Source organism: Aotus nancymaae, unplaced genomic scaffold (genome assembly GCF_030222135.1).
Source record: "Aotus nancymaae isolate 86718 unplaced genomic scaffold, 86718_ANA_hifiasm-v0.15.2.pri h1tg000006l, whole genome shotgun sequence".
In the NCBI taxonomy this organism is placed as follows: Eukaryota; Metazoa; Chordata; class Mammalia; order Primates; family Aotidae; genus Aotus; species Aotus nancymaae.
The window spans coordinates 23,041,882-23,067,811 of record NW_026988417.1 but is presented as its reverse complement, the minus strand read 5'-3'; the positions used below and the strand labels follow the sequence as shown (position 1 = coordinate 23,067,811).

Below are 25,930 nucleotides of genomic sequence, written 5' to 3'. Positions count from 1 at the left end.
CTCAGTATCAGAGTGACTTATCTGACACTTGTCATGTACACATGGCCTTGTGTCATTAGTTATATTTTCACTGCTCCTGTCTCACTCCCTTGACTGGATTATAAACTCTTTGAGGCTAATAAAAATAATATTGACAATGGGTAATATTTATTGAGGGTTTCTATGTGCCAGGCAGTATTCTCAGCACGTTTCATTTAATTTTTATATGTTTCATTTAATTTTTACAACAACCCACAAGGCAGGTATTTTATCATTATCTTCATTGCGTATGGGGAACTGGTCCCAGACATGTTTAGTAGCTTGCTCTAGGTCCCCAGTCCTAGTAACTGGCAGGGCTAGGATTCGTGCCCAGGCAACTTGACTCTAGAACCTGTACCCCAGTTTACTTCATTGTTTGTCTTCGCTAGACGTCTCATGCCTTACTACATGCTGACTTGCGAGTGGAAGATAGTCCAGAAATTAAACAATTGATTTATGAAACAGTTTTCTAAATGTCTTGTAATTTTATCAAGTTTCTGTATATCCTTCTGGGTAGGAGATATGAGGCGGTTGTTAATGTCTTAATATCCTTGGTGAGAATACAAAGGATTAAGGTTTATTTCGGGTACAGCAAAGACTTTTCTACAGAAATCCCTCCTCATTATCACCACTGAAAATTCACAGTGGCTAAGTGCTTATCAGGTTCAAATAAGGAAGCATGTCCCATCTCCAAATGTGAGGTTCCTCTTGTACACATCTAGGACATTTGAGTATCTCCTCAAAATGTATCTCACTGATTGGAGGTAAGATAGAAGTTATAACTTAGGAAGAATTTATTTTCATTTTTAAAATAAATAATAGTCCTTTGGACCATTGTAATAGAACATATGAAGTATACTGACCATAAACTAATGTTGTTTTATGCTTTATTTTCTGTACCATGTTTCTATCTTGCATGTCTCTCACTTTCCCCACTTTAAAAGATGTTCAAGGGCATGCCTGCCACTAAAAACTATCCCTTTCGATATTTTCTTTAATCAAACTATGAAGTTTTATGTATTTAAAAATGTTGTTTGTATTTAGGTTTCTGTAATGGAAACCTTCTAATATAGAAAACCGGTAACCCAAATGCTAAATGATTAATTTTTAAAAAAATTCTTTAAGAATTTCTTATATAAAAAGGAAAACCTGTAAAAGGGAGATCTCTCATAGCTCCAGAATTCAAATTAGCAAATAATTTTGATTGGAATTATTTCATGCAGACCATCCTGTCAACCTGCAAAAAAAAAAAAAAGAAAAAAAAAAGTGCATTATAATTTTTTGGGGGGCAGTGATGATCTAGCTGGAAGTGAGGCAATTGGTATACAAATACACATGCAAACACATACTCCTGCATCTGCATATCTGAGTCATGTGTATAAAACATGTATAAAACATGGCATGATGCTGTATAATACTTTTAAAGAGTTAGGTTGGTGTGCTTAGCCGATATCTCATGAGAGAAGAGAACTCAAATAGGATCTTAAGCTTTAAGTTTTCTATGAAGAAAAAAAAAAGAAAAATATTTTATAGTGAAGATACCAAAATACAGAGGTAGAAATGGGGGAGGGTGGATTTTTAAAATGACAATCAGAGGAGAGTGACTCCAGTGTCGATGGGAGGTAGGCAGGAAAGAGAATGAGTGATGTGACCTCGATGGGAAGCATGGACAATGAAGATTGACCTGAATATCCAATGTCAGGGCTATAGGGCTGGAGACAGTGGAAACCTGGGGAGAGCAGCCTCTCTGTCACATGGTCAGCTCCTGCTTAAATCCCAATTTCTCTAGATCTTCTGATTTATTTTTTAAAAGCAGGAAGTTCAGATAAAAGTTGCAGTTTTATAACTGTTGTTAACTAATCTAATAATGTTTAAAACCCTTTGGGAGGCAAAACCATGCTAGCCAAATGAAACATATGTCTGGGCTAGTTCCTTCTGAAGACCTCTATTTGAAACTTGAGCTAGAAAGAATGAAATAATTCTATATTTTAATCCAAAATGTTGTGGCATGCCTTCTTAGTGGGGATTAATTGTAATGGAACAGAATATTTATGCCCTGCATGGTGAGGACAAGTAGAAAATGTGCTGAATTGATGGAGAAAACTAGAACTTTGCTTCTGAAACTCTTGTTTGTGGACCAGCTTGAGCATTACCTGGATGCTTGTTAGAGATTCAGAATTTGAGGCTGTGCACTAGACTTCCTGAATTAGCATCCGCATCTTAACAACATCTTCAGGTGATTCATATTCACATTAATGTTAGCGAGGCACTGGATGTAGTATACTGAATGTTCTCGTTTTAAAATAGCTTCTGTAAGACACAGCATACAGCAAAAGTTTGAAGAGACAGCAGAATCTCAGAGAATCTTTAGTGTAACTAGTAAAACATGGGGCAAAAAAAAAAAAAAAAAATTCACACTTAACTGAAGCCTGAACAGAGCAGTTAATATGGTAATGTTGATATATTTAGTAATGTGCTCAGAGCATTAAGTTCTTTACGAGAACTTGGTGTGCCAAACACAAGACTCAACACAGTTTATGCATGTATATACTAATGAGTAAATTACCTTAGATAGTAAGTAAATTGTTGAATCCTAGACAACTGATAACATCATTTGCTCTCACGTGTTTTTTTCAATATTGTGCTCAGCCTCAAGTATAAATTGAATAGAATGACCTTTTGATACTCTATGAAATTGACTGCATTTCCTAAGATTCTGTGGTTTCAATTACCATAAATTTTTGATATTGGGTCCACAGCCATTGCATTGCCCCAGTACAACAATATCTTATCGTTGGTTCTGATAATACAGTCGGCATCAGCACAACATATTGTTACTAATACTGTATGTGTGTGAGCATGTGTGTGTGTGTATGTTCTCAGTCAGAACTTCATGTCAAGTGCAGGAGCAATCTGCAGTTTACCTAGATTAAATCTAATCACTGTGAGTATTGCAAGATGTGAATGATTTTTTGGTCCAGTGATAGAAATTGTGTTCTAGCTTGCTAGCTAGATCTTGAGTTTGTGAGATGGATAAGTCAATTAGTGGTTCCTCACTTTATTAGCAACTTAATTGTCAGAATGTAATGAAACTTCTGAACTGCAGCAACTCATTAGAAGCAATGAAACACATGACATTTTTTTCTAGAGCATTCAGTGAGCTTTTCCCCCCAAAGAGATCTTGAAAATAAAATTAACAATCAAGTTTAAATTTATGCCTATGAAGGTACAACAGTTTTGAATTCTGCCCTGAAAAATGTTCTAGAAAAGTTAGGGTCACTGAAAAGAGGGGAACCTGCATTCGAATTCCCACTCGGACACATGTTTGTTATGTAACCTTTGATTAGTTACTTAGCTTCTTTAAACCTCAGTTTTCTCATCTGTAAAAAGGTGATTTAATAGTTATTTCAAACAATCATTATGAAGATAAAAGGAAACAGCGTGTGCAAAGGGCTTGATAGTATCCCTAAAGCACAGCAAGAGCATGGTCAATGACCACTATTGTCACTCTTTAATTTTCAACCTGGATATTTTAATTCGCTGGCCTTTGTCTTGAAATAAGTTTGATTTTCTTTCTTCAAGGCTAAAGACATAATCATTAAAAATCATGTATCCCACAGTATTATCTACCAGAAACGAGGCTAGAAAGGAGACTGTATTTTGCTGCCATGCTTGTGCTTTATAGAAACTGATGGTTTCTACCAAAGCAGGAGTTTACTTTTTAGTTCCTTGGTAGTTTTCCCTTGGACATTATGACAACATTACTCTGATCACTGTCACAGAAGCTCAAAGAAAAGTCTTGCTTCTCCCCTTATGCTTTATTATAGCTATACCTCTCAAAGATGATCTTGACAATATATAAGAAGCAGTACAAACGTTGCGAGTGCTGATTCAACCTTTAACTTACATTTCAAAGATAGTATTAGGTTGCTGCAAATCTAATTGCAGTTTTTGCCATTGAAAGGGATGACCAAAACTGCAATTGTTTTTGCACTGACCTAATTATTTCCTGAAGCCCATAGCCAAAACAAACAGTGTAATAGGAAAAGAGTATTTCATTTCCAACTGAAAGTGACAATAAAATTATGGATTACTCCATGCTCCTTCTAACTCCCTTTTCTGCTTTTTCCTTTCCTTTCTCTTCATAGTTTCATTTTTGTCTATTTTTTTTCCTTCATTCAACATTTAAATAATTGTAAGATATTGTAGACGAATGACTCTACTGTGCAGCTAGGATGCTGGAAACGTCATGAGGACGAGAGCAGTGTCTGTGAGGTCCACGGCTATGTCCCCACATGCCTGAAGTTCCTGAAAGAAAAAGTTCTAAATCTACAAATGAATAAAAGCTAAATAATAAATGAATAAATGAATAAAGCCAAATAAAACAAGACTATGACCTTCAAAGAGCTTAAATATGTATTATGGCCTCTTTCTTTTTAAAAAATATTATCCAGAATTAAAGTAACACACTTGCTATATTTACTAAAGGCTCTATTTTCTCTAGTCTTATTTTTATGTAAGATAAATCAATTTATTTCTTCTCTTATCATCTTCAAACACAATCAACTTTTCTTTTTCATCTGTATCCCCTGTTTATATTTCCTATGATTCAGTGGTTTTTGATTTTTTAAATGGTAGTTTTGTCCTAGTTCAGCGATTCCAAATTGAAGGCAATATCTGTGAGCCTTTTTATCAGCTATGTGTTACTCAGTTTATCATGTAAGTAAAAAGGCCACGTACTCAGGGCTAAAGATTGTGATATGGCTCATCTTAGGCAACAGATTAAGTTCACATGGTATACAGCTTCCTAAGGTTTCTTCTTAAGTTGTGTACTTTTATTGCCAGCATAACATTTTGAAAATAATTTTAAATAAGGAACATCATCAGAGGAATAGTAGGAAATATTTGTATGGTGTTTTATGGTGCTCTTTATGCCCAATATCTCATTTAATCCTAACCACAATTCTATGAAGCATATGTCTCTGTTTTTATGGTTGATTGTACCAGGGTTGCAGGGCACAGATGCCTTCCTCAAGGACACAGGCCTATACATGATAGAATTATAATTTGAAACCCTTTTTTTTCTAAGGTTAAATCCCTTAAGACTTTGAGTCTACTACTTTGGAAATATTCACAACAGACATAATATTGATAGGAACAGCAGCAAAATGAGAGGTCCTGGGTTAATGTTTCAAGAATATTGAATGTTCTTCCAGGCACAAATGGAGCAGCAATTGAGGCTGAAATGGCATCAAATTATTTTGCTATCAATTGCTAAAGCCTGATGTTTTCATATTGTGTACAGATCTATTCCAGGGCCACCTCTAGCTGATAGCATCAGATCTTCCGCCCTGAAGAGATTATAGCTGGCTGACATCCCAACAAACAGACCTGGAAAGTTTGTCTACAACCGCTGATAGGAGCTCAGGCGAGGAGGACTTTGGGAGAGGGTTAGCTCGAGGGCATCTTGATTTCTCTTCTGCTTCTGTGGCTTTGCTATAGAGTCTCAGACAAATACTTCCATTGTTTTTATGCCCGTTGTTATAGTCTACTTGCTACTGTGAGGTGTTGTGAGGAAGAAATAAATTTAAGTCAAGTATGCAACTATATAAGCATGGTATAAATTCAGTAAATATTGCTTGAATGATTTTATCTGAGAGGTGTGAATATTTAGCACTACATTTTTATATAATACTTCTTAACTCTTCCTTAAAGCACATAATGATCAATGCTATTTTTTTATGTCCAGTAACCTTATGGGACAACCATGGCAGATTTCACTGCTGCCTTTTTACAGATCAAAAACTTAAGGCCAAAGAAGACAAATTCAAAAGCAGGGCCACAAAGTTGTGTAGACCTGGGTTGACCTTGATTAATTATTAATCACACTTTAATTATTTCTCTTCCCATTTTCTCATGTATGGCATACACAAACACAATCTTTGGTTCTTTATTTTTATATATTTTAAAGAATAAAATGCTCGTTACAGAAAATTGGAAAAAGACAATGGACTTAACGTCATCTGAAATCTCACCTTCTTGTAATATTTTGGGATTCATTCTTTTAGGCTTTTTTCAGTATCCACGCATAGATAGATCATGGACTGAACAAACACTATTTGACAACTTTCTGGATTCATTTCATAATATTCAATGGCTATGTTTCATTTTAACAAATGTGTGCCTATATAATCGTTTTAATAGGTATCAAGCATTTCATGATATGGGTTCCCTGGTTGTCTTTTTATTTTTAAACCTAGGCACTTGCAGCTTACGCAGCCTATGATCTGTGATTCTTTGTTTTTAAAGGTGTTCAATCTGATGGCAGTAGTCAGTCATTGTAATAAGGCTCCTGGCTGGCCCGTGTCACCATCATACACTAAAGAGACTTCCTGACTTAAGATATTTCATGGACTCACAAGTACTGAAACAGGGTCTGAGTGGGTAATTGGGGAGATAACTGGGACTCAGGAAAGAAAACTCCTTCAGTCAAGGGGCCAGAGTTGGTTTGCACTGGACAAAGATGAAACATCCATGTTCTGTGGCATGTATGAGGGATTTTGGGCATCTCAGTATGCCACAACTGGTTCTCACTGATGGGCAAGCCTTCTCCTTCAGCCCTCACAATAGATCATAAGAAATATTCTCATATTTCCTCAAATGTTGTATTATTTAATCTTTTAAAGGAGTGATTCTTAGTCCTGGCTTCCATGAGAATCTCACCTGGGAAGACTTTAAAATTACTAACTCCCACCTCCAAAGATACTGACTTAATTGCTCAAGGGAATTACTAACTCCCACCTCCAAAGATACTGACTTAATTGCTCAAGGGAGTAGGGAAGGGGCAAGCATATATTTTTTAAAATGCATACGTGATCAAATTTAGAGCCAAAATTGAGAGTCATTACTTTAAAGCATCTGTTACTCTCTGTAAGGGTCAGAAGAAAACTTTTATCCCAGTATGAAACCTTTTCTAGGAAAAAATATTTATGCATTGATTTTATAAATAAGCCTGAATTTTAAAAATCTAATTTGGCTTTACTTAAATACAAATAGAGTTCTCATTGCTTCCTTTCATTTATTCCTCACAGCTGTTTATTTTGTTTATAGTAATTTATTTTGTCAATCATCTATCTTCCCCCAACAGAATAAGCTCCTTGAAGGCAGGGATTTTAAATTATTTTGTTCATTGCTATATCCCCAGTGTCAAGAGTGCCTGACACATGGTAGGTACTTGAAAAATTCTTGTTAAAATTTTGACACTGATTTTGATGCACAAATCATGATTCCTACTCCCAGGAAGCTTACGATCTATTAAAAGCACACAGATATGAAAATACAATGCAGTATTTCCATGGAGGTTAGTATATTGGAATATATTTACAATATGTTAAACAATGTAGAGTTTTAAAGAAAACCTATGGCAAATGTAAGAGAAAGAGTCTTTGCTACTTATTTCCTTTTATTCTCCTGATAAGCAACATGGTATAATAGAAAAACTAAGGAGCCAATAGGTCCAAAACAGATGTAGAATTAGATCAGTTACCAGATGACATTGGGAAAGTCTGTTTATCCCTTTGGATGTCAGGCTTCTCATCTCCAACATCGTACTGTTGGGAGAGTTGACCATGCAGCTTTTACTATTCAGTGTTTCCATGTTGCTACGTCCTGTCATTATAAGAGCCACAACATGGCAAGACATTAAATGGCATGTTTTTCCCTTTCATCGTTCTGTATGTCTCAAATTTTTATCTAGATTAATTTACACCTCTCTTGTCATTTCCCATGCTGTTTTAGGTACATGTGCTTTTTTATCCTGTTATCAAACTCACTCTAAAAATGCCCCTTTGAGGTTATTAGCTACTTCGTCTAGCCCAATGTCCTATGCTTCTCCACTGTGCGTGCTCTCTACATATGCATGTAAGTCACTGATAATCATGAATGAGTCTGCATTTGGAACTGATTCAGTGTGAAGTGTTTAAAGATTCTTCACAAGGGGTTCACTCAGTCTGGCATTAAAAGAAGCTCAGTATCTAAACCCTAGGAGATTGCAAACTTACTTGGATGCTTTGGAAACATAAACCGATGTAAAATACTTAGATACAAAGTCATTGAGAAGATGAACTTCTCATATTGTACTTGTTTGGCAAGCATTTATTGACAACTCTTCGCTCTGTGCAGAGCACTTTAGTGGAATTTGAAAGTTAGTCAAGGAGTCAAAGACCCAATCCCAAGCTCTAAGTAGCTCCTAGTTTCTTGGGGAAAGGAGCTGGAAAGGCACAGAGGATTAGCATGGAGCACACTTTGATTTCTTTCACCCTAGATGGCCTCACAGAAAGGACACCTTGCCTCTGAATGGCTTCCAACCACCTTGAGACAATTTTGTCTCATTCTATTGCCATTGCCAGGATATTACAGTAATCAGATCATTTGACATTACCTGCATCTTAGTGTCCCCAACCTTAATATACCATATAGATCCAAGTGTCAGGAATCTGCAGCTGCACAATTTCACACATATCTTGTGGTGCTAAGTCTTTATGAACAAATAGCATCGACCTCTGCAATAGTGCCTTCTAAGCACTTCTTTTCATCAGCAAATATACTATCTTATATAGAACTTACTGGTTGTAATAGGAAATTATTCTTCCTTACATAGTCTAAAAATCACTGTTTATGCCCAGGGTTAATGTAGTCTGCTAATTTGTAACAGCAGAGCTTTGTGAGGTATTGACTGCAGGCCTCCTTTCTGAAGTCCTGGTGCTGCTGTTATGATTGATCAATGTTCCTGTGTGATGTTTGTTAAATATTTTGCCTGTCACCCCCCTCCTGCTTATACCTGTATGTAAACCATGAAAAAGTAATTTCTTACTCATTGCAAGTTTTCCTCAGGACTTTTGGCCCTTACTCTTACTCCTTTCTCTGTCTAGAATATTTCTTTCTTAGCTATTATGCCTTGCTGCTTCAAATGCTACCTCCTTTTTTTTCTCTCTGTGTGTATGTATGTATGTGTGTATATATATATATTTCTTTGTATGGGTGTATATGTTTTATGTATACACACATCAGTATACTGTATATATTCTCCCTATATATAAATATAAAATCTATCAAATATAAAATCTATTATTATCTGCCATTCTCTCACCACAAAACTAAAATGTAAGTTCCTAGAAATCAAATTATAATACATAGTAGGCACTCAATAAACATGTGTAAATAAATATATATAATATTTATAAGTATGCACATGAATATACATGTTATATGTATCTGTAAATATGATACAGATCTGCATGTGTGTTCAAAAATGAAGAGTGTGTCAAGTGTCAGTATTGTAATTCATTTCAGTATGCGTTGAAGGTGATCATTCCGTGTAATAACTGGCAAACAGCCAGTGATCGTGTCAAACTATGCCTGTCAACTGTACCATCTCAACCTTAACAAGTAACTGGGAGATAATGAACTTTATACAAATTGTAGGAATTTTTGAGCAATTATCTATTTAGTAATTCTGGTACCATACTTACAATTTCTATACTGTGTAGGCTTATTGCATAGAGTGTTCTTCCCTTTTCACTTCATTTGTTCATGTCTTATCTCTTCCTCAAATTTGTTTTTAACAAATCCGTATTTTGTCTCACTTATTCTGAATTCAATCTAGTGCACGAAAATTATAATAATGATATTATTAGTAGTAGTAAACATAAATCCTCACTATATACGAGGCACTGTTCTGTATGATTTGCATGGATTAGCTCAGTCAATTCTCAAAACGGCCCTGTAGTATAGGTCTTATTAAGGTTAAGTAACCTGCTGAAGATCACACACCTTGGAAGTGATGTACTCATGACCCCAAATCAGATTTAACTTTGGAGTCTATATTTTGCCTCACTGCCTATTTCAAATAATAAAAAATGTTATAAGGCATTGTGGCCTCTTTTGAGATTTTTAAAAAGATCTTAAAAAGTTGAGAAATGCTTAAGACCTCTGTGAAGATATATAGAAGAAAATCCTTAAGAATCATTTAACATATAGTCTATGCAATAAGATAGACCCCAGAACTAAAATGAACTTTATGATAATGGTGATGGTCAGAAGGTGTTGAAGAAAGAGAATGATTGGCAATAAAAAGACTGAGCTGCCTTAGGACTATCAAAAACAAATTCGGGAATTGAATAACCAATATGCTGTAATCAACAGGGAAGGACGGACCATAAAACAACTAGTCACATTAATGTAAGATATTGAGAAAAAGAATTCATATAGAATAAATAAAAATATGTTAATAATAACTATTAAGATTTAGAATCACTTGTGTTAGAGGGAATAAATCTAGCATACACAGAATCATAAATTTCAACTTGATTTACACACTATTCAACAGCCGCAAAAGAGCAAATTACCCAAACTTGCCTGATTATCAGAATCGCTTGGGTTGCTTATCAAAATTACAGAATCCCAGGCTGTACCTCCCAGGTCAGTTGTTCTCAACTGAGGGCAGTTTTGCCTCTAGGAGACAATTGGCATATCTGGAGACATTTTGATAGTTATAACTGGAGGGGTGCTACCGGCATCTAGTGGGGAGAGGCCAGGGATACTGTTAAGCATCCTAAACATACAGGACAGCTCCCAAAACAAAGAATTATGTGGCTCAATATGTCAACAGTGCTGCAGTCCAGAAACCCGTATCTAGAGATTTGGATTCACTGGTTTGTGATGAGGCTTTGAAATCTGCATTTCTATCTATGGATCTAAGTTTTTCTGATAAAGGATTAGAAGAATTGGACTTGTTGAAAGACATCCCATGGAAGAGAATGCTTAAAGTAGGCTTTGAGGTAGGGATAGAATAGGAACAAAAGATGTTAAAGGGAAGAACATTCAAATAGAAGAGGAAGTCACACTCAGTAGGATTAAAAAAAGAAAGGCTATGAACTAACACTGGGCCAGCCAGCAATAAATAGTGAGAATTAATTGCAAAGCAACCTCCTATTTCTGCATGGAAGGCCAACTGTGCCTCATGGCATGTAACTGCATCTCCCACCTTAGATGTTAGCTGATGATAAATACATGCTATGTCATTCTAACTCACTTCTTAGTCTACAATATGAAGATAAATTAAAATAGCCCATGCCCACTCATTGTAATAATCTCTTCAATAAAATCCTGATATATAAAGAAAGGGAGTGAGAACGATATTTCATCAGATATATCTGGTTTAATATCCAACTCTGCTTCTCATTAGCCATGAGAGTTTGGAGATAATAATAGGGTTAAATGGGTGATTTCAATTAAATAATGCATGTAAAGAAATTAACTCAACATTAGGAACATAGAAAGTACTCAGATGCTATTTACTATTATTATTATTTATTAAAGTAATATTCATCTCAGAGAACTATGACATTATTTAAATGAACAGGAAAAGTACAAGTTTGGATTTAAGATGATGTCAGGTTCTTATTATCAATCATAGCAACTGATTATTTTGTGCTTTGGTTTGTTTGAAGAGGATTGAGAAAATCCTGCCTCACAGCACTGAGTGTTTCGAAATGGCTCCAAGTTTTAAACTATTCACCCTCAGTTCTTAAGACTTTTTTTAATCCAAAGACAATGAAAATGATAAAATTTGGCTGCTTAATTTGGTCATGGTTTCCACTGTGTTTCTGCATTGATTGGCTATGAAGGTATGTAAATACACAAAATATATCATACACTATAATATTTATAATCAATCCTTATACCAGCTATTCTAGTGTCCAGGGCTCTGTGAAACACAGCTTAAAAACTTCTAGCTACGATTAATATATATTGCCAGCTTAAAGATGAGCATGTTATGTGGTATGGAACCAAGAAGCTCACCACTCTAGTCCAAATAGATTACGTTGGTGGTTTTCTCTTGACTAGAGAGTCAGCACTCCTACATGGTCAGGTAGTAGGTTTGTCTGGCATGATTTTCTCTTCACAAAAGCATCTTGACTCTTTTAAGATGTTTGCCAATTGATTGCTTGATGATGTGTTCCAATATCCTTCTAGACAACAGAGTTGGGCTAATTTCTGCATTTTCAAGACCCATTTAAACTTCTTCTTTTACAAAAGATGAACATTACATTCACTTCTATAGATTAATTGCCTAGGAGTTCATTTCAGAGTTAGCCCCTCTATAGCTGCAGCTGTTCATATTCTTTCCTCCCCACTAAGAACGTATCACTTGCTTGCCTGGTCTATCAGCTGGTATATGTGAAATGAATGTGTGATAATTCTAAATCAGAGCAAAGCTAAACATTATTAAGAAGACACATTGTCTGGAGGTGAGAGGAGGTGAGGATTACAGAGAAAATAACAACAACAACAAAAGAAGAATGAAAATTTATATATTCTTATGTTGTCAGGATGGATTAGATGTTTTAGTTACCATTCTTACTCTTTTTAGTTAAGCATCTACTATGTATCTACTATTAAGTATCTCAATGGTAATCAAATAGGCCTCACTGACATCCTCTTTTAGACAGTTCATGAAGACGATAAATCACTAAAATATCATGTTGAGTAAGAGATGAATGCCAAAGGGAAAATAATCTAGGGAAAATAGGTAGACTGTGTCCAGAGTAGTTGGAAATGTTGCACTTAGAAGGTGACATTTGAGTAAATGAGGGGACAAAGGGGGAATCCATGTGGCCATCTGGCAGAAGAAACTTCTAGGTAGGGAAAACAGCAAGAGCAAAGGTCTTAGGACAGGACAATGTCTGGCATTTTTGTGGACTAGTGAGGAGATCAAACTAATTGGGAAGGATTCAGACAGGTAAATGGAGTGTTACCAGGTTCAGATGAAGTTGGCTGAGTGTAGGGCCACCATACTCCAGTTAGCCTGGTGTAGTTGGGTTCATCCCTGAGTATCCGATTATGTACATTATCCCCTCTCCTTCTCAGAAGGGTCCTGCTTGGTTGATAAATTATATTGTGAACTTTGGTTAGTAAGTCACTGTTAGGATTTTGGCTTTCACTCTTAGAGATGTGGGAAGCCGTGGAGGGTTTGATCAAAAGAGGGGTGAGACATGACTTAGGTTGCCTCAGGATCACTTAGTCTTCTGTGTTGTGAATGAAATATTTGAGGTGGGATGGCACAACTGATATGGCTTGGCTCTCTGTCCCCACCCAAATTTCATCTTGTAGTTCCCATAATTCCCACCTGTGGCGGGAGATGACTGAATTATGGAATCTGGTCTTTCCCGTGCTGTTCTCATGATAGTGAATGGGTCTCATGATATCTAATGGTTTTAAAAACTGAAGTTTCCCTGCATACACTGTTTTTTTTTTTTTTTTTGCCTGTCATTAACCATGTAAGATGTGACTTGCTCCTCCTTTTTTTCCACCATGATTGTGAGGCCTCCCCTGCCATGTGGAACTGTGAATCTAATTAAACCTCTTTCTTTTGTAAATTGCCCAGTCTTGGATATGTCTTTATCAGCAGCATGAAAATGGACTAATACCAGAAACCTATGGGATTGTCATTCTAAACTATGCAATGCAGCCGGAGAATTGAGTTGTTTCACTTGAGGACATGTAGCTAGCTGGTGGCAGAAATGGATCTAGGATCAATTCTCCTGACTTCCAGTCTGGAGTTCTTCCCACAATGCCCAGTTTCTCTTTTAGTTTAAACTCGAGAACAAGTAGAATCCTTTGCTCACTCTTTTCAGGCCTGTTAAGTCTCCAGTGTGATGGCACAACTCGGTTCCTTCTTCTTCCCATTGTGAGAAATAGTTATGACCCCCTCCAACCTCCCTGAACCTTTTTCCCCTTTCCCCGAAATAGCTCATTTTGCATATATTAACCAGATATTTTTAGAACTCTCTGTTGAAACTCTGTATTTATACTTTTAGCTCTTATAACTCTACAGAATAATGAATGTCAGGTGTACAATACATGTTTATTAACTCATGAAGGTGTGATATAAGCAAATATAATAGAGTCTAAGTACAGATGTGAATACATTTTTTTGCCTGCTTAAATAGGAATATATGTATGAATTGGAATTAAATGGATTCCCACAGGTCTAAATATGTCTGAGAATTATTTAATTTTGTTTATGTTTTATTTCCACTCGATTCTTATTTTATTTTTACAGGAATTAACCCTGGTTTTTGGTTGTTGCTTTCCTCAGAGTGGTTAACTGAAAGGAACAATGTATATACAGATTATACATTTTTGTATAGTCAACTACAATTGACTATCACAGAATCCATTCAATGCATTGAGATATACATGTGCCTTAGATTCTGTTTTAAATATATGTACTTGAGATGTAAACTTATGGGTGTGATATGGACAGACACATTTACATACATGATATTTCAAGTAGCCTGTATGCCCATGGGGAGTTATTCAGACAGTGAAATTAAAATCGGTGTTCTTTCTACTGGTCTGTAAATTCCAGCAAATTTGGAATCCAACAGGGCATAATAGATTGTACATAATGTGCTTATATCTTGTGGGAATGAAGTAAGTATAAGCTAACTCTCAGAGCATATGGAAGAAATGAATGGACACAAAAGCATTTTATAATGTGTTATGTAATGTAGGGTGGTATTTATTGTCTTGATTTTTTCATTGCACACATATGCTTGAGATTTTTTTATTCACACCTTCCAGTGCCCATACCTTATTTGCTGCCCTGTATTTCATATCACAAACAAAAAGTAATTGGGTTATTTTAAGGACTCCTCCTTTGAGTAGGGTAGGAGCTAGGAATCTCTAAGTCATTACATGTGGGATTCCACCTATTTTTGATTGAGTGTGTGAGAAAGGGTCAGACATACTGTCAGTGCCCACATGGGTATAAAAGAAGAAAACCAAAATTCACAGTGGATTGCAGAGAGTTTGGAAGAGAAAGAGAAGGAAGAGGGAAAAAATTCAATTGTTTGAACGTGGGTATTCAAAATATTTAACAACCTCTTTAGCAAAGGCTCAGATTACTTCAAGTAAACACATACAGTGAAGTGGTATCTGTTCTGATTAGAACGCGTTAAAGAAAAAAGCTAAAAACCTCAACTTCTATTCCAGTAGTCTACTCTGGATTGTTATTTCTAAATTTTATTGCAGAAAAATATTTAAGTTTTCTTTTTTTAATTTTGACTTTAGTTTCTTATAAATATTGAATCAAATTGTATACATTAGGACCAAAATCTGTATTTATGCAAATATTTTCTGCTGATCCATGCATGAAACTGAGGTATAGGGTTTTATGTATGAAGATTCAGGAAAGGGACACACCTATGACCCATTGTATTTCATATTTGAACTCCTGAATCTGTTATAAAAGTTGCTTTCCCATGTTGTTATTTGAACTCCTGGTGGGGCCTAGTGGAACCAATAATCCAAAGTAGTGGATAATCCAAGAATGTCATTTATATTTGGCTTTGGAATACATTACCAGATGTTACTCTAGCAGATTTCCTTTCCTAATTAGGCCTCACTTAAAGTAGGAGTTAATTTTGTCTTCATTAGCTGTTTCCAAGTCAGCAGGATGGGGCAAGGAGGAAGCCTGGGGCATGCTGGGTATTTGGGGGGAGTTGGCCCAGTGCTAAATGTCTGCGGTAGATCCTGTTCAAAGAATAAAATTTAAATGCAGATAATCCAGTTGATGGGAATATACACTGGAAATGTTTATGAACACCTTCTTGAAGAATTCTCAGGCCTTTATCAACTCTTTTTCTTTCTATTAATCATGAGTGCAAAAAATTAGGCAAATAATCACATGAAATTTTGTATTAAAAAAAAAAGAGACTCAGAGAGGTTAAGTCACCTCTCACACAGATTGATCTCTGAGTACACAGTACCTAAGATACTGAAACTGATTAATGAATGATAAGAAGACCCCACTGTTTCCTTCTTATTGATGATTTGAATAATGAGGAAGCAAGAATTCTCCTGGCCTAATTCATATTAAGAGAGCCAAGATAATGAAGCTGTGATTAAATGGCTATTAAACTATTTTTATCAAACAGAGATCAAGTGAGTGTGAGAATCTGGGGACTAGAGTGTAATTGCAATCCTACAAGATGCAGAAAAAATTACTAACATAAGCAGGGCATGGTCCTTTCATAAGAGCTCACATTTAGAAGTCTTTGGGATACCACATGCAGTATTCACTCTGCATTTCTCCCTTCAGGTGGCAGTTAGCATCTCAGAGTCCCTCCTCTCCTCCTTAACTTAGTGGATTTTTTGACCCTCTGTGTGCAGTTGGGTGAGTTGAATGCATTGTCTGCCACACCATGTATAACCAGTTGGAAGATCCCTTTGCCAGCTGTGCACAAAGGATGAAGACCCAAATGTTACAAACCAGGTCCAAAGTTTTAATCTAGAGGTGCCCCTGGGCACCTGAAGGGACAGACCCTATCTTCTTTCAACTGTACCTTTTAAATTATGTCAGACTAGTACAGGTCATAGAGGGACTCAGCTGTCCCAAAGAGCAGAGATAAACTTTCTCATTTTGTTGACTATTCTGAGCTATCATTTATTAACAACATGGTAAGACTTAGGAATTGTTGCAGTTTCTAAATTTTGGGTTGTTAGTATAAATCCATGTGTATCATCTGTCACTGGAAATTCTTTACACCGTAAGTGAGTTTCTGTTGATGTGCCTTCTTTCTTCCTAGAGGGCCCTTAGAGAATAAGGTGTTACAGTCACACAGACCTTTATTTAGGTCGGAAGAATTGCATTGTGTAAGGAGAACCCAAGGTTGACACCCACCGTGGGAAATGCTGTTTGATAGCCACAGAGCTCAGCTGTAGAAATGCCCATTGGCCTGTTTTCTACCTTTCCTTCCGCCTCTGCTGCCAGCTCCAAGGCTGAGCTTAGTTTGTGCAGCTGTAGATCACTAATTGGTGACCTGCTCTTTCTTCCTCCCCTCTCTGCATTTTCTTTTCTTTTTTTCCAACTCAGATGGAGCTAAGAAGTATATATGTTTTTTTGTCAAATAGTAATTTCAAACAATTAGAAAGCAGTATCAGAACCAAGTCTTTGAAAGGTTATCTTGCAATGTCAGTGCAGTGACTAATGTGTTTCTATACCCTGTCACCTGTGAACAGACATGTGTTAGTAGGCCAGTGTGCTTCATCTGCGGTGACTTTGATTTATTTGCTCTGTAAATTGGGACCAAAGCAATAATGGGAAGTGACATTAATTGTTTAACAGAGTCCTCTTTGTCACATCCATTGCCTTCTCCGGGGTGTTTGATTGTTGAAACTCATGCTAAACTAATTGAAATTGCCACAGTGAGGGACAGTATCCACTCACTATTACATAAACACAAAGAGTCATCAGTAAATACCAAGTTTTCTTCCCAGCTTCCTATGACTAAAGAAAACACAGATAATTTGAAACAATAACATTTTTTTCTTCCTTAATTTACAAAAAAACTTTACTAAAATAAATGGTCTTGCAGCCCCTCTCTGAGTCACCCACATATAGAGATAATAACAATAATATTCAATAATCATTTGTAATGGATATGGAATGTAAATAATCATTACAGCCCTATGGTAGATACTGGTTGAATAGTAGCCCTTACTACTCACATACTCCAGCACACACACACATACACACACACACACACACACACAAGCCGCCATGCTAATCTCCCATCTTACAAATCCTCCCCTCTCATTGTCTTTCCAGTAGAGAGGGGAATTATAATAGTTGGTGGTTTAATCAGATCTTATAAATTAATTATGACATTATCAAGCTCCAATACTTTTGCCATTGTATTTGTTATACATTCACCCAGACTTATTAAAGAAATTGGAGAAAACTGGTTAATTTAAGTGTTCTTTGTCATTTTAACTTGATTGGAATTATTGTAGTTTGTTTACACTAGGGATAGAGCTAAGGCGCTATTGTATTATGTGATTGAAAGCAAATAACAGCTTGTAGTATTGCTGGAAAGCCAAACACAAGCTTTAAATCATAGTAAACAAAATTATCCATTTATTGGTAAATATTCTTAATTCTTTTTCTTGAGCTATTTCGAACATCAATGAAATAAACCTTTTTGAAAAAATGGGATACTTGGAAAAATGTCCAATTTATTGGAAGTGTGTATGTGCCTGTGTGTGCATGTATATTTCATATATTTTCAAAAATTATTAGATAATATGGAGATAGGTATAATATAAATCTAATAACTTTGGGATGATTTTTAAAATACATATATTTTATTTAAATGTAATTGTATTCAGAAAAGTTAAATAACCTCAATTTAGTTATTGTATGTGGGGGAATTAAAGAAATGGGTTATTGAAATCTCTGGATACCAGATTACAATCCTGAGCAGAAAATAAGGGAATATCATTTCAGTCTTTTTAATATTAGAATTACATATACAGGGTCCTTCCAAAAGCATATTGAAAGAAGGTAGATTGAAAAGTTTACCTGGGAGCCTGAGAGTATTCAATAAGCTTTAGTTATTGACTTGTGCATTTTTGATTTTGATAGTTGGTCAGTTTATGGAAGGAGATGGCACCATTTTGAAGTTAACAGTTACCCTTCCTGATTAGGATTTGCCTCCTGAATTAGAGGTTTGGGTTTTTTGTGTTTTTTTTTGAGACAGTTTCCCTCTATCGCCCAGGCTGGAGTGCAGTGGCGTGATCTTGGCTCACTACCACCTCCGCCTCCTGGGTTCAAGTGATTCTGCTGCCTCAGCCTCCCGAATAGCTGGGATTACAAGTGTGTGCCACCACACGTGGCTAATTTTTATATTTTTAATAGAGGTGGGATTTCACCATGTTGGCCAGACTGGTCTTGAACTACTGGCCTCAAGTGATCTTCCTGCCTTGTCCTCCCAAAGTGCTATGATTACAGGCATGAGCCACCATGCCTGGCGCCTGCATTAGAGTTTTAAACTTCATACACACTGCACTGCACCCAAACTACTTGACTCACAATCTCAAATCCAGGAACATGAGAGGGATGTGTTATGCAAATTAAAACTGTTCAATTAAAGTCCCCTGTGAGTCTAAATGGCTCTTCTTGGCCTCTTGAATCCAAAAGAAGCCCATAGTTTTACTCCTGTAAGGAGGCTTCATCAGGAATGAAGGAAAACAATTTTTATGTGAAAATAGAATGTATACGTGATAAAGGCCTGCCTAATTTCTCTAGTAATACAATTTGATTTTCTGATTAGCTGTCTTATTCTGTGATTCTTGTAATTTTGTCAGGTCAATTAACTGGAGTTCAGTGCTAGAGAGAAAGGAAGTGTGGGCACTGCTGGCTTCATTAGATGTCAGCAGCTTAGGTGCATTTTGTAATAAAATCTGTGCGGGATAATTTAGCCCATATTGTTAATGTCATAGCATACAGAACTTTAAAAAGAAGACTTTGGATGGAGGTCAGATTGGACAAACAATGTGAAGTGCTAAAAGAAGGAAAAGAAAATGGTCCGGAAGATATTGTTGGCAATAAATGCAGATCAATGAATTATTTAGCAAGTAATCATTGATTAGCTATGCCATGTTCCCAGTGCTGGTACTGGTTGTCCATGTGCATAGAATATAACACGTTGCCTTGTTAACAAGGTACGTGTTTGGAAGTCCTTGAACCATTTCTACAGAGTACTGAAATAAATACTGTATTTTATAATGAATTGTTTACAGGTTCTTCCCTCCCATGGTAGGGTTATTGGAGGGGCAGACTTTTGTCTTGTTTCTCTTTGTATCTCCCACACTTCACATGTCCCTGGCACAGAGTAGATGTTCAAAAATGTTTATTGAGTGGATGATTGAAGATTAGTTTTCTAGGAGTGTGTTGGTGAGAATGAGTTGAAAACAAGGTAGAATATATTTGCAGGAGCCTCTATTAGAAATAATAGTGCACTGAAATAGTACCCCAGCCACAAGAAATGAATTCATTTAAGAAATACTACAAAGAAAGACTTTACTCAGTGACTGATCAGAGAAAGAAGAGTCAAAGTAGGTCCAGAGTTTGAGCCTGAAGAATTGTTACCCAAACTAAAGAAGTCGAAAGACATAGCAGTTTTGTTGTGAAAGGTGCAGAGTTTGGGTTTTCGGGATGAGGGAGCTATTATGAAGTAGAAATGTCCAGTAGGCAGTTTGAGATTTATGACTGAAGTTGGGAGAGATGTCAGGGAGCAAAATAAATAAATGATTTTGGAGTGTTCAGTGATGAGATTATAATTGAAACCATGAAAGTATGTAGTTGCTCTCGGTAGAGCTCCACTTTCTGGTGTCGTTCAAATAGAGAGCTGTCTAGACAGTTTGGGGGGTATGCTGTATAGGAGATTCAAGCACTATATCTGAAAATGACATAGATGATGGTTAAAATTCTCTCAAGCTCCAAAATTCTCTAAATCTTTTCTTTTAGTCAGGGAAAGAAAACATGAGCAAGTAGAAAACACTTCTGTGACCAAAAAGTATCATATACAGCAGTTTTAGCACTGACATAAAAAATTGCTAAATTGAGCAGCTCAACCATCAGAGATTAGTGTAGTAGAGGTATTCATTAATTGTGTCATTTGGACCAAAACATGAATTTGGAGTTTGAGAAAGACATGATCTTTGTGTTCTGGAATGGGCAATCTAGATTTCACATATGGTTCACTCATTTGGTCAAACATGTTGATGAATAGTGTTACCTGCCTCCCAGGGTCAACTCCCATCTTCTGTTTTTTTTCTGTTTTTGCAGAAGATAGATGAAGAGAATGAGGCAAACTTGCTAGCAGTCCTCACAGAGACACTGGACAGTCTCCCTGTGGATGAAGACGGATTGCCCTCATTTGATGCGCTGACAGATGGAGACGTGACCACTGACAATGAGGCTAGTCCTTCCTCCATGCCTGACGGCACCCCTCCGCCCCAGGAGGCAGAAGAGCCGTCTCTAGTAAGAACCCTTCCTACTGTTTAGCAGGAATTGGAGTTGCCTCTGGCTACCCGCTGCATGGGTATGATGTAGTCACAATAAGGTTTGGATTTTTAACTTAGAATGATGCCAAAGCAATCCCCAAGCACACTCGGGATTGCAAATTGTGTGATTCTCTGTTTAAAAGTGTTGATAATACATTTTTTCATGTAGTCCTATTGCAGTTTTTTTTAAACTATCTTTTGCTGATATATGTGTGTATTTTTCTTAGTATTATTTATGTTCACGATGAATACTTAGAAAATGTAGACAACTAAAAAGAAAAGACTAAAAATTTCACCTGTGATTTCAAAAAACATCTCATATAAAAATGATTGCAATAAACCTTTTGAGATACATCATGAACATATTGGTAAAAATTTAAATATATGCATTTTTTTAATGGTTGTAGAGTATTTTATTGTAGGGAAATGTTCTAATTTATTTTGCAATCTTTTATGGGTGGATATTTAGTTTTTTCTTCTATTTTTCACTATTTTCAATTGTATAATAATTGACATATTTGCATTTTTATTCTTATGCATAGAATCCTAGACTCAGAATTGGTAGATCAAGGAATATGCAATATTTTAAGACTTTGGATCCATATTTCTTATGAAGATTGAAAACCTATAGCACATTTGCCACCCAAGTTACTTAGATTTATGGTAGGCAATGAAGACTGAATTTGTTGGCAATGAAGAAAGAATTTTCTTTTCAATGCAGTGCTTGACCAGAGTTTTATTAGCTCTGAGACACAGTTTACCTTCTCATCTATGTTAGCCATTTGTCATTTACTATAAATCTGCTGTAAGGGCATGCTGTGTAAATTATGGAATGCCATGGTCCTTCAGACTCTAATAGTGTGCTTTGGCATGCCATTTAGAAGTTGTTTTTCTCGTATTACTCAGTTTTTAAATGTTAAAAATACTCTATGCAAATATATGGAGGCCCTACTAAGAGTCCATTGGATTTTGAGGTTTCTGATACAGAGAATATCTCATAAGTAATTATTATTTATTCTCCAATTTCTCCATTTGTTAGTATCATTGGCTTTGCTCCCTAGTATCCTGATTTCTTTCCATTGATATCAGATTGTTTTCATCTATTCAATTTGTTCATTTGGGAGGACAATTAGTCCTCAATTAGTTGATTGATTAGTATTCAATCAGTTCGTTGATTCAGAGACATACTGTATGTCAGGACAGGGAAGTCCTTGAGGGTCATCCAGGGAAATGAAGAAATAGAGGTCGGGAGACAGTAAATACTTTGCCTGTGTCAGAACTCACATCTGATCTACAGCCCAGGACTCTGCTTACAAATCCTTTTTTCTTTTCTAAAATCAATGATAGTCATTCTTTCATTTCAGACATTCTTTGAATCAGTAATTTCACATGCTAGGTTATGAAACATGATTCAAAGCATCACAGAATCTTTTATTTTTTTGCCACTTGATTTATTTGGGTTCTTTTGAAAGAAATTGTGTATCTATTCCACCTCCCCACCCCGCCGCCACCCCACTCACCATACTCCACTCCCAGGTCTTCATTTAATAAGGCAGCTTTTCTCACCTAGTAGTGATTTGGAAATTATTTTAGAAAGGTATTTTTTGCTTTATTTTTTCAAAAAAAAAATATGTAGATAACACCAACTCCAATTTATTCAGTAACCCCTTATAGCTGGAAATTTTGAGATTTTCCTTCTATTTTTCACTATTGTTACTTATATAATAATTGGCATATTTGCATTTTTGTTCTTATGCATACAATTCTAGAAATTGAATTGGAGGAAAAGGAAATATTTTCATAGTTGGTAGTGTAATGCCAAACTTTTTTCTACTCTTTAAATATCCTATTTCCTTTAGCACTATTGTGCTGAGGTGTGACATAAATAAAATGATAGAATTAACTTTTATAATTAAAATAAATTACATTTAAAATTTCAATAACTTATTCCAATGCTTAAAAGATGCATAACTTTTCTTGCTTTTCTCTTTTCCTGATAATGTTTCTAGCTTAAGAAGCTCTTACTGGCACCGGCCAACACTCAGCTAAGTTACAATGAATGCAGTGGTCTCAGTACCCAGAACCATGCAAATCACAATCACAGGATCAGAACAAACCCTGCAATTGTTAAGGTACAAATGTGAATTTTTTAACACATGGGGGAAGTACTAAAGGATTTTGGCTTGAAGCTGTAAAACAAATGATAAGTTTGTAGGTATTAATTCAGCTGGGACCCCGATGCTGCCTCATCACGGCGAAATAGATTACGAATAGGATTCCTTAAGCAACCCTTGAGCTACTTTAAACTAGGCAGAGTTCATTTACGCATTGTCTTGGAGTGTTTGGAATTGAAGTGCCACGGTCTGTTAGTCCTTGCCCACTTTATTGTTACCTGCAGCATTGTGGGCTACGGTAAAATTTGCTGATAAGCTGGTATTATCTATGAATAGCTTTAAGATGCAGGATTGCTGTTTCACTAGCTGTCTAACCTGAGAAAGATTGCTTTGGAATCACCACGAAACATCTATCTCTGCCATTAATTGGATGGAATGCTGGCAGTTCCATAATTCGGCTAGCCGGCTGTATTAAACAATGTTTGTCTTGCCATTCACTGTGAGTGAAAACGGGGCATTAAGGGGTACTTAAGAGAGTTGTGAGTACTGGGCGTCAGCAATCAGTGGCAAATTAAGGTTTAAACCAGCTTATTTTTTTTTATTCACAGTAAAGGCGCTGTAGGGTCTTGTTAGTTACATGTTGCTGAGTAGGAACATTGAAATGTAGGAGAAATAAAATAAAAAGCTGCATAAATGTCATTTAGGAATTTTAAATGTAATTTTCTTTCCTTGTTCTGCAAACAATTATTCACAGCTCATAGATCTAGTGCACTTAGACTGAACACTTCATTGAAAAATCCCATCTCTTCAGAAAACCTATATCCATTCTGATAAGGTTCAGTTCACTAATTTTAGCTTTCTTTATGCCTTGTTTTTAAGACTGAGAATTCATGGAGCAATAAAGCGAAGAGTATTTGTCAACAGCAAAAGCCACAAAGACGTCCCTGCTCGGAGCTTCTCAAATATCTGACCACAAACGATGACCCTCCTCACACCAAACCCACAGAGAACAGAAACAGCAGCAGAGACAAATGCACCTCCAAAAAGAAGTCCCACACACAATCGCAGTCACAACATTTACAAGGTAGGCTGGGAACCAAAACGAGCTGTTGGTGAGGGCACTGGAAGCAGAGAAAGCACACACAAGGTCTGAGAACACACCAACTTCCTGCTTCCATCCCAGCCGTGTCACTCTGTGGAAGAGAATTCAGCACTTCTTATAGAGTCGGGGGAAGAAATCTTTCTTTGGACACAGGTTAAACATATTCTATTCAGCTGATAGGCAGTCTCATTCACAAGCATCAAAAGACTCCCGAAATGTTAGCCAGGTAGGGAGGAATTGCAACATCACATGAGGTTCACATGAATCTCGGAATTGCTGAGATAATTGAGGTTATGAACAAGCTGGGCTAACCAATTTATATAGAGCTTTTGTTTTTTCCCTTCCAGTAATGGAAAAAATGAGGTATCAGTGATTTGTTGTATACACCTTAAGAAGTAGTAAATAGTATTTATGCAGCCTCTCTTGATTACTAAGTACATTTTTTCTAATTATTCTTCTTTCTTCTCCTCTTCCTTCTTCTTTCTTCTTTCTCTTTCTCCTCCTTTACTCCCTCCTCCTCCCCTTCCTCTTCTTCTTATTCCTCTTCCCCTTCTTCTTCTCCTTCTTCAACCAATTGCTATACTCAGATTTTATTTTGTAGACAAAGATTTGAAAATTCCTGATTGTTTTCTTTCTATTTAAGAAATTGCCTAGATTAAATGAAACATTTGGGTTGATTTTTATTATCACCATATATTGCTAGAGAAGGCTGATGTTTCTGAGGCAGATCCTGGTGATTTGGGGGAAACCTCTCTTGGCAGAGATACAATTTTCTGTCTTTTTGGCTCCGTCTTCTCAAAAACATTGTAGTCTTAGAAGCCCAAAGACAGCTTGACAGTAGCAGTTGATTTAAAACTGCCAGATTCTACTTTTACCTTGTGGTAGAAGTAGGCATATCATAACATACCAATTCTAAACATACACCTCTTTTTTGTTCACTTTCATTTTCCCAACTTTTCCTTTTAACTGCAGAGTGGTAGCCAGTGATTTCTGCTTTGAACCATGATTAATTCATATAGGTATGCTGTTATTGCTGTTGATTTAATATGCTTTTTCCCTCAGTGTTTTGAATTTTCTTCCCTCTTCTCTACCTTGATATTAGCGAGGATTTTCAGGAGCCTTCCTTTAATATTTTAAATTGGCTTTCCATTAGGTTTTCCCAGGTAGATATCTTAAATCCACTGCCCATCACTTTCTGTCAGTTTGGGAATGGACCAAGTTCTCTTTGCTCCAGTTGGATCTTCTTCATAAGCACTACAACAGTTTTTCCTGGAGCAGAACCACTGTGCCATAGGCCCTCGTTGGTGGTGAAGGCCCAGGTGAGGGAAAGCGGATGACCTTACTTTAGTGAGTGAACAAATGAATTCACTGGGCTACTCCTCACCTTGTCCTGGTCATGCATTCATTTTCTGGGGCTGAATTTAAAGTCTTTGTAATATGTGACTCAGCCTGGCAGCACAGGTTTTAAAGCTTTTTTTCTGATTTTTTTTTTCTTTTAGTAAACTTTTATAAATCATGACAATGAAGAATTAAATAGGCCTTTGGAGGAAATTTTCTTTAGATGAGGCTTGCTGTATGTGGTATATATCTGTGGCAAGGCACAAAAGGCTCATCCAAGAACAAAGCCTGTTGACAAAAAATGCAAACAAACAAACAAAACAGACAAAATCCTTTAATTATGAAAGGCCTAAAAGAAATGAAACATGGCTGACAAGTAAGAACTAATAAATGCTCAACTTCAGTGATTATTTGAATCATTATTCAAAATCAAAATGTAGGA

General features: G+C 36.3%; 1 protein-coding gene across 7 annotated transcripts in view; it reads left to right on the top strand.

The window, feature by feature from the left end:
• PPARGC1A (PPARG coactivator 1 alpha) overlaps nt 1–25,930 on the top strand; it is a 685,546-nt gene that overhangs the window by 622,772 nt on the left and 36,844 nt on the right. For all 7 annotated transcript variants that reach the window (XM_064366095.1, XM_012472400.3, XM_064366093.1 and 4 more), the window contains 3 exons: nt 20,717–20,911; nt 22,944–23,066; nt 23,928–24,132. In XM_064366095.1, coding sequence (XP_064222165.1) covers nt 20,717–20,911; nt 22,944–23,066; nt 23,928–24,132 — 523 coding nt within the window. The remainder of the gene's footprint in view (nt 1–20,716; nt 20,912–22,943; nt 23,067–23,927; nt 24,133–25,930) is intronic.